At 40.1% G+C, this 10,209-nt stretch overlaps 1 protein-coding gene across 4 annotated transcripts in view; it reads left to right on the top strand.

The window, feature by feature from the left end:
• Positions 1-1,762: 1,762 nt before the first annotated feature.
• cnnm3 (cyclin and CBS domain divalent metal cation transport mediator 3) overlaps positions 1,763-10,209 on the top strand; it is a 38,584-nt gene continuing 30,137 nt past the window's right edge. For 3 of the 4 annotated variants that reach the window (XM_005719996.1, XM_013909886.1, XM_013909887.1), the window contains exons 1-7: positions 1,763-2,530; positions 2,621-2,955; positions 4,042-4,218; positions 4,636-4,793; positions 5,870-6,013; positions 6,089-6,247; positions 9,604-9,773. In XM_005719996.1, the coding sequence (XP_005720053.1) occupies positions 1,835-2,530; positions 2,621-2,955; positions 4,042-4,218; positions 4,636-4,793; positions 5,870-6,013; positions 6,089-6,247; positions 9,604-9,773 (1,839 nt within the window). In that variant the 5' untranslated portion in view covers positions 1,763-1,834. The remainder of the gene's footprint in view (positions 2,531-2,620; positions 2,956-4,041; positions 4,219-4,635; positions 4,794-5,869; positions 6,014-6,088; positions 6,248-9,603; positions 9,774-10,209) is intronic. The other variant, XM_013909882.1, reaches the window with a different exon arrangement.

Here is a 10,209-nt window from a genome sequence, read left to right on the forward strand (position 1 = left end):
TGATGCTGCCCAGTCTGACCACTTGGCGTCTGTCAGACAGGAAGCTAAGGATCCAGCTGCAGAAGGAGCTGCTCAGTCCTAGATCCTGCAGTTTCCTGTCCAGCTTCGAGGGAACGATGGTATTGAATGCTGAGCTGTAATCTACAAACAGCATTCTCACATACGTGTCTCTCTTCTCCAGGTGTCATTTGATGACATAAGGACAAAAACTATGTTCCACGTCCAGTTACATTTGTTTTTGTGCTTCGTGTTCCCTCCCTAGTCTGCGTCTTTGAGAACTGTCTCATGTTTCCTGATTTACTTTGGTAGTTCTTGTCCTATGCACGTTACTGCCCAGTAACGTTAGAGCCCAGTAACGTTACTGCGTTACTTGTAACGCGTTACTGTAATCTGATTACTTTTTTCAGGTAACGAGTAAAGTAAGGGATTACTATTGCAAAAACGGTAATTATATTACTGTTACTTTCCCGTAGGAATGCTGAGTTACTGCGTTACTAAAACCATGATTTTTTTGCGAGAATGTCTCATGACAGTGACATAAGCGAGTGCGACATTCTTGACAACAGCTGTGTGCAGATCAACAATGGATCGAGTGCGGGAGAGAGTATGAGCGTGCAGCGTCTAAAGCGTGGAAGTACTGGCCTTACTTTGAGTTTGATTACATAAAAAGTGACAAAAACATTAGCGTTCATTGTGCATCGGAGGAAAACTTTTTACAGCGAAAAAACCCCCTAAACTTCCAAGCAAGCACCGGGAGTGCGCTACCACGTAATGGGAAACTCACAGAGAAACTCGCAGATTCTTCAACTGACCGCTGCGGCACACCTGCACCAGGGCAAACCTCCGCCTACGCCACTCCTGCTTTACAGGTGAAAATAGAGCAAAAGGACTGCTAGTCTTTGATTTTATTTATTTTCTGCTGTGTTTTGCACAGCAGAAAATAAATAATAACTCTTTCAAATAATTTTGCATCTATTTGAAAGAGTGAGTGTAAACACAAAAAAATATATATATATTTTATGTGCTGGAATGTGCAGAAAATAAGTTTAAATGTTAAACAAATTTCTTCCAGTCGGAGAATGTTGCATATAATTATGTTTTTGCTTGATACATAAAGTTAAAAGGTTAAAACTAATAAAACAAGTTTTAAAAAGAGACTTTTCCATTTGATTAAATTTTGTATGATGGATTATGCAGAAAAAGTAGAATTGGGCTGAAAGATCTATTGCTTTATCACCTGTTCAGGTTGTAAATCGTGTTTTTTAAAAGTAACTAAGCTACTAATTACTTTTGGAAATAAGTAATCAGTAAAGTAACGGGATTACTTTTTGGGGGGAAGTAATTGGTAATTAGTTACTGATTACTTTTTTCAAGTAACTTGACCAACACTGGTCCTATGTTAATGTTTTCAGTTTTGCTTCAATTTGGTCTCATCATGGTCGTCCGCCCGCCTAAAAAAAAGTCCAAACAGCCTGTGACATTTTCTCCCAGTACTGACAGCTGTATTAGTTTAACAGCAAGTAAAGAGGCCTAAAGTGATATGTTTTGAATTGTGACAGAAAATGGGAGCCAGAGTCTGTCGCGGTTTTAAATTCACTACCGGATGCACTCGGCTCTTCTTGAAAGGGATGTGACGCAATAAAAAACCGCAACATGTACGACAGATCCACACTCGCGGATGAGGCCTGTGCGCGCGCGTGTGGAACCGTAATGGCCGCCGTGCAGCTCAGTTGCGCTGTTTGTTTTGCTTCATTGGCTCAACCCTCCGGGGGGCGGGGCCGCTGCGGGGCTAAAGTCACGTGATCTAGGCAAAGCCAAACTGACCAATTCCAATATGGTGGCCAGCCTAGCAGGTCTACGGTTCCTGTTGATGGTAGTGTTGTTCTGCGGAATCAGGTACGGCGCCTGCAGCCAGAAAGCTCCGCAGGTTTTGGGGCTGCGGCTGGAAGAACCAGTGGATCCGCTGTGCATGAAGGGTCGTATCATTTCAGCACCAAAAGGAGCCACGTTTAAGCTCCGTGTCTTCGGGTTTAATCTGAATGGAAGCTTGCCGTGGGTCGCGTTCGCAGGGGCAGCTGGCGGAGCGGCTGGGGCTGTCGGTGATACACCGGACCCTTGCGAGGAGCAGTCCAACCGCCAGGACTCCAAGTTAAAGGTGACCAATTTAGAACTCGACGATGCGCACAGCGTGCTTCTAACTGTGGAGGTTAGCACCTCTGAGGGGGAAGCTGGCAACGAGCAGACCTACTACCACCTGTGTGTGCGGAGTGGAGAGACATGGACATCTGCGGGCCTGGACAGACTGCGAATAAACACTGACACGGATCTGCCAGCAGACTACATCCCGCCGTGGGGTCTGGCCGTACTGATAGTGCTTGTGCTTATGATCTGCGGATTGCTGAGGACGGTGAACTTGAGCCTTTTGTGGCTGGACCCAGTCGAGCTTTATGTCCTACACAGCTGTGGATCCGAGGAGGAGAAACGAGCCGCCAAACGGCTGGAGCCGATAAGGAGGAGGGGGAACTTCATGGTGAGTTTCTAAAAGCACGTGGGGAAGCCACAGGGAAAGAAAGGTGCAAATGAAGTAGTGTTTTCTAAACGCATGTCTTTTCCACCGCAGGCATGTTCTTTGTTGTTCCTGTGTGCTCTGGGGCACTCTGTCCTCGGTGTGCTCCTGTACCGGGCACTGGGCTCCATCGTCTCTGCTGTGTTCAACAGCGGCTTCCTTATCTTCTTCCTAGCTGAGCTGGCTCCTCACATCTTGTGCTCAGGTTACGGCTTCCAGCTGGCACCTGGTCTGACCTGGCTGGCCCAGGTTTGCATGGTGCTTACCTGCCCCCTGTCTTGCCCTCTGGGCCTGATTCTGGATCTGGGGCTGAGGAGAGACATCAGTACCTGTGGGATAAGGGAGAGGGCCATGGAGATGGTACGGGCAAACGTGAATGATCCTTACAGGTAAATATAGTGGACTTGGGAGAGTATCACAGAGATCTGACATAGAGGTGCGATGAGTATTGACACTTGGTTTAAAAAAAAAAAACCCTGATCTGTTTGTTTGTTTGTTTTTTAAGAAAGAAAAAAACATGATGCTTCTGAACATACAGAGTAAACAGAACTAGAAAAAAAGATACTATAGGACATAACCAACAAAAAGTGTGTTCTGTCATACTCTACAGTGCATAATTCTTATGGTACATTATGTTAGATTCACTGACATACAGGAACAATTTAGTGTTCCAGACACAGACTCTTTTTGCTAAGTTTGAGTTTAATGTTTGATTAAAATGTCTGACACATTAAGATGCTTTGATTCATGATTAATACCAGACATCCCAGTTTACTTTAACAGAAGCATTTGGTGTGATTTTGGCCAGTGCTTTCTTGTACTGTTTGCATAACCAATGACTAACAGGAACATCATTCGTAGAAACTTGAAATGTAACTTGAACCCGAAAGACTTGACTTTTAGGAGTTGTCTTTGTTTAGATCTCCAAACACTTGATGTTCTAGTTGGATTAGTCCAAAAAAATTTGAGATTTTTCTGAGGGTGGACTTCTTTTTAAAGACTTCACAATTGTTATATTCTTCTTAACACTTGCCCATGAAAGACCTGAAACTTGACTCACACGTGATCTGAAAGTCTTGAGTATTTTGAAATTTAGATTTTTTTTTTTGTTTTGTTTTTAACAGACTTGACATTTGACCCCATAGTAGCCTTGTAATGATTTGAAACATGACCTGGCCTAACACTGTAAAAATTTGATGCTTGAACCAGATTAAGTCTCAAGACTCAGTTTACCATGTGTGTATTGGTCTAACTGTATTAACACCTTAGACAGATTAAGTATTGAGACTGGACTCAGACTCATTTTCAAAAGATTTAAGACTCGACTTGAACTTGGTTCAATAGACTTTTTAGGACTAATCTGCATTAAATTTGTAGGATTTGAGACCTGACTTGAAGTTGGTTCTTAAAGATTGGCCTAGAAGATTTGATAATTGACTTGATTGTTGACTCAGTTTTCTTCATTATGTTTGTAGTGAGTTTGTAAAGGAGGAGTTCAGTCGTGGGACATTGCGCATTAAGACCGTGGAGGACATCTTGACACCTCTGAAAGACTGCTTCATGCTGCCTAGCTCGGCTGTCCTAGACTTCTCCACTATGTCTGAGATCATGCAGAGTGGTTACACCCGTGTGCCCATTTATGAGGAAGAGAGGTGGGATCAGTAACACAACACTCACTTAATAGCTTAACAAAAACATGGCTTAAAAACTTGACATGGCAGCATTCGCCTCATCTGAACAGAATATCTGTAGAATTGGCAGCTTTGAATTAGGCTTCTTGGTATAACGTTGAATAAATGTAAATCCTTGGATTCACTCATTTAAAAATGTCTATTCCTTGAAACCACCATGACAAAAAAGACAACAGCACAAGTGTATATTTTCTTATAATCTAGCACATGCAAAATATTCTTAATAATAACCAGAGTATGTGTGTCCAGGCCTTTTATAACTTCAACATTTTTACCAAAGAATGAATATAATGGTAGCCATAAGAGTGCAATGGAAAGGTCTTTGGGAGTTATTCACATATTCATACCAATCATAAGCCTTTGTTTGATTTCCTTCAGGTCTAACATTGTGGAAATCCTTTATGTGAAAGACTTGGCTCTGGTTGATCCAGAAGACTGCACCCCAATGACGACTATCACCAAGTTCTACAATCACCCTCTGCACTTTGTGTTCAATGATACCAAACTAGATGCCATGTTGGAGGAATTCAAAAAAGGTTGGCTGCTGTTTGATTTGTGGGAATGGTTGGAATCATAGAAAATTATAGAGTTGCCATGCTGCAAGCTTTTCACCTTTTTTTATTTACATTTATTTTTATTTTGGAGCTTTCATTTTGCTCATATCCTGAATTATTAAAAGTCTCAAGTCTCATGACGCCTGATACATGCTTTGATCAAATCTTTAAAGTATTAGAGAGAGAAACTCGAAACAGTTAGACAGTCCCTTATGAGTTGGCCCCCTTTCAACAACAAGAGACAGAGGCAGAACCAGGCTGCCTGCTGTGATCCTGAAGCTAATAAGCCTTGATAGATAAGTATATAATGTCATTCTTTTGAGAAGTGATATAAATAAAGTAAATAAATAAAGCCAGAGTATCCTATATATTTTATATTTTTATTGACCTTTAACAAATGTATACTAAAGTACAATTAATTAGCTGTTGGTAGCTCTTATTGCAAAAGAATATACTTGTACAGACAATCTTGAGAATAGCAGAGAATGCCAGCTAATCCCACTTCAGATTAGCTGATGATGATGATGATTCAACTGATTCCGTTTTACACATTTTATTAGTAAATCTCATATAGGGCACTATTTGAGTGGCTTCAGTGTGTCTGTTATGCATCTGTAAACTGCCTTACAACCCATCTCAACCCAAGATCCTGCTTTTTGTACTGTATCTGACTTCATTAATTAAATATTTATCATCATTGACGCCTGCCCTGAACTTTAATTTGATTTTTCTATAGAAGGTAAAGAGGTGCCAGAACTGCTATACTGCCAACTCTAAATTAGTGCAGGCCTGTCCTGACTAATGTAGTCCACACAGAATATCACTGGCATGTTGTGAATTTAATAGATGCTTATTTCTGTGATTTCTAAGAAGTTTGTACTGGAAACGACTTAAACAGTAACTTTATCACACTGAATCTAAAGAAAATCACTCGTGTGAGTTATGACTTTGTAGCCCTCCTTCCTGTTATGTCTCCTTTATAATTCAGAGTTACTCTTTTTACTCCAAGTACCTTTTTCCTCACTATAATTTGCCATTAACCTTTATCCTTTAATCAGGCAACTCTCACATGGCCATCGTCCAGAAGGTGAACAATGAGGGAGAGGGAGATCCTTTCTATGAGGTGCTGGGTTTGGTCACTTTAGAAGATGTCATAGAGGAGATCATCAAGTCAGAGATCCTGGATGAATCTGATGGCTACTGTGAGTGTCTTTTGGAATATTGGCTTCTTTGCTTCTTTTATTGTTATTTATTGTTATTATTGACTCCCCTTGCAGTAGACAGGAAAGTAAAGCGTCCCCTCACTCCACTGGAGATTCCTCTGGAGCCTCGCAGCACCCATGAGGAGTTTTCTCTTTTCAAGCCTCCTGAAGGAGAACCCAAGATCCGAACTTCACCACAACTCCTGCTAGCCACACACCGCTTCCTGTCCAGAGGTATGTGATTATGTGTGTTTATCTGTAAATCTCTACTGACCGAAGCTAGCACATGAATAAAATAGTCACAGTTTAACACAGCACATGTAATGATTATGCCACGGACCTGGTCAACCAAGCAGTAACTGGTTAAAGGGGAGTTGAGACCAGTCTCTGACTTTGACATTTTCCCTTACAGGAAATGTGTAAATGTATAATGTGTAAAGATGTGTTTGTATTTAAATGTCAGAACAACAAAGTAAAGTTTTAGGTCAAACATCTCAAAAAAAAGAAAAGGAAAACAGCAACAATAATTTTCTGCACAATGTCTTCAGCATGAATCAACATCAACAACACCAGATTTACTAACAGGGACAAATTCCGCAATTACAAAAATATGCACATGACAGTGAAAGGCTTGCTAATGATATCCTTACTGACTTGGCTACAGCAGTTCATTTTAATAATAACCAGCATTGTACCATAAGGTTGGAGTATGATCTAATAACCAAATGACCACATTGTGTAGGTTGTGTAAAATCTTGTGTTAGGAATTGCTGGAGTCTGTGTGTGGATAAATGTGCGTGATGTCCAGATAAACCGCATAGCGTGAGTGGAGTGTAGGATTCATTTGGATAGGCTGTCCTATTACGAAATATTCCACTGTATAAATCTGAAATATCTTTTTGTCTGTAAAAGGCACAAAGTGTATGTTCTCAACAGCAGGTTTAATGTGTCTTTGTCCAAATTTGTTGACCCAGATTTCGCTTTCTGCAAACTGGTTTCCTTTTTCCAGAGAGTTAACCCTGGATCATTTATCATGCTTATCGACTCAATGAAGCTAATTTGCTTGTTGCCATATTTCTCTCATACTGTACTATGGAGAATAAAATGTAATAGTTTTACATTTGACTGTTTTCTCAATTTTGTAAGACAAAAACCATGGTTCACATTGCCACTTATTCATATTTAAATTTGAAATGGGCCTCTGCTCTTTATTTACCCAAATACTTGTTAAAATAGGTATCAGTTGATGATGGGGGTTGCCCATTTTTCCCATTTTCCCAAAACATGTTCACCCTTTAAAGGATTTTGCTTCTCAGATTGTGTTAACGCAGAGGTTAGGTTACACCATAGTTACACTACACTAGATTTTTGACATTACAAAAAACAACAACTTTAAGAAGCTTTGGGGCTCCGACTCTATTATTTAGCAATACGTGCAGTGTCACAGCTGTCTAGAAAGTGGTGCATAGTCAAGTAATGTCTAACTAATTTTAGAAAGTTTAATGCAGTGACCCCACCAATATACACTGTATTGACAAAAGCATTCACTCGTCTGCCTTCACACCATTATCAACTGTGTGACATTCCATTCTAAGCCAGAGGGTTTAAAATGATGTGGGCTCAGCCTTTGCAGCTATAACAGCTTCAAATCCTCAGTCTTCATGGCAGATTCACCAAGGTTTGTAAACATTTTTTAAGAGGTTTTGATTAATGTTGACATGTTACCATTTGATTTGTCCACTGCACATCTGTGATCCTCAAAAGATCTGGTAATTGTGGCAGCTATTTGAGTATGGCCAACTTATCGTCATGGCACCCGCTGTGCTCTTTTCCTGGTGCAGCCCGTCTGCTTGAAAGTTTGATGTGTTGTGCATTCAGACATGCTCTTCTGCATACCTTTGTTCCAGTGAGTGCTTATTTGAGTTACTGTTGTTTTATTATTAACTTGAGGTAGTCTGACCATTTTGCTCTGTCATCAACATGGTCTTATCACCCAAAAAAACGCTTCCATCTGGACATTTCTTGTTTTCGAACAATTCTCTGTGAACCTTAGAGGTGATTGTGAGAGGAAAAACACAGTATAGCTGCAGTTTCTGAAATATCCAGCCCAGCCTATTTGGCACCAACAACTATTCAAAGTCACTTAATTTAGTTCTCTTCTCGATTCGAATGCTCTGTTTTTACTGTACAAGTCATCTTGATCATGTGAACATGCTTAAATGTGTTGAGTTGGTGTAATGTAAAAAGCTGACTAGACATTTGTGTTTAAGTAGCTGAACAGGTGTACCTAATAAAATGTTCAGCCAGTGTACTTAAAGATGCTAGAGGAAACCTTCCAGACTACTTATTTCAGTTATTCAAATAGTGTCAGTTCACAACCAGTCATTTCAAACCACTTTAGATTGTAAGGTCAAGACTACAGTATTATTGAGCAAACACCAACAATCATAGACTATTCCCTGTAAGCGGCTCCTTGAGTCGATGGGAAGGAAGAACTCCCTTTAAACATGAAGCTACGCTGCATATGAGTCATGACTACGTTTAAGTCATAACCCTTCCTCATATTATTATTGCCTTGGTAAGCACAGCAAAAATGATTAGAGTGACCCTAACAACTAATAGCAGATTAATTAGTTCTCACCTTTATCTTTCCTCTGTCTGAAAACAGGCTTGTATATCATGACTCAACTCTGGACCTAAGGTCCAGTATTGATGTCTTTGGCAAAAGCTACTGAAGCATTCAAAGAATTGAGCCTCGACTGGTCACAGCTAGTAACACCACTTTATTGTTGTGTAAAGCACTTTGAGTGCTCAGAGTAGAAAAGCGCTATATAAGAACCAGTCCATTTACAGCCAATATTCAACAAATTTCATTGCGTCCAGTGGTAGAGAAAAGTGTTCAGATCCTATACTTAAGTAAAAGTACAAACACCATACAGAAAAAAGTACTTGGGGTAAAAGCTCTGGGGCCCCTTTAGGGAAGTGTCCACCTGACAGGTCATTTCAAATTATCCATTGACTTTCTATGGGAGGTGCGGTTGCAGTCACTGTAGGTCCCATGATGTGAAAGAATAGAATCTATTGTTAACCCAAAATATGACATGGTTAAAACAATATTTCCATCTATTAATAAACATTACGTGGAAGGCACAAGGAAGAAATCACACACTTCCTCGTAAATGCTGCCTCATCATAGGACCGATTCATAATCAACAACAAATATGACACATTTTGAGTCAGTCCAGTATGACAGAGAGGAGCTGAGGTGGATATGGGTTGCAAAGTTTGCAGATAGCCTGCCTAAAGCTGCAGGATAACTTTAAAGGAATACCTGTCATTAGGTTTACCATCTAAATCCATAGATGGTGAGGCATGACTTTAAAATCAAGTGATTTGTCCTAGCTTGACTTTGTGGCATGCTTGAGCTAATGTACTGCTTGATTTGGTAAAACAGAAAAAACTGTAAACTGCAAAATGGTAAAGGTAGAAGGAAAACGGAAATCGTCAAGTGCCTTAAACTTGTGTAAATGCATTTCATTATTGTCCAGACAATGAGTTCACTTGTCCTATTTGACCTTTGGCCTCTGTAGAAGTGGAACACTTCAACCCAGCACGTGTATCTGAGAAGGTCCTGTTCCACCTGCTCCGTCACCCCAGTGTCAACCAGGAAGTGCACTTTGACCCTAACAACCGTCTGAGCCCAGCACACTATCTTTACACCCGCAACCACCCAGTGGACTATTTCATCCTTCTGCTGCAGGTATTTGCTCATATACCCACACTTTTAAAAACTTTTAGCAAAACCAAATTTTGTCTGACAGGAACAAATATATGCTTGAACGTTTATACCACAGAAGATTCAACTTCAAAGTTAAACTGGTAGCTTAAGTCAGTCTGTAAAGTGAATTCAAAGAATAGCTTAATATCTTTATTTTTTTGCTTTCTTGCTTGAAGTAGAGAGAAGATTGACACCAGTTTTACACATGTACATCTATTGCCCTGTACTAAATGTGAGGATTCAGTATAACAGTTTAAAACTGGGGAACCAAGAGATCGTTTCCACATTTTACCAAAATACTTCTTATAATATCATGCATATTTTTCTTGTTTCCTTTGGATATAATTATTATTACCTTTTAGAACATTTTAGACCATGTTTGTCATTTATTTATTTGTGTGTGTGTGTGTGTGTGTGT

The sequence above is a fragment of the Pundamilia nyererei genome, unplaced genomic scaffold (assembly GCF_000239375.1).
Source record: "Pundamilia nyererei isolate P.nyererei 1_Seehausen unplaced genomic scaffold, PunNye1.0 scaffold00002, whole genome shotgun sequence".
Lineage (NCBI taxonomy): Eukaryota > Metazoa > Chordata > Actinopteri > Cichliformes > Cichlidae > Pundamilia > Pundamilia nyererei.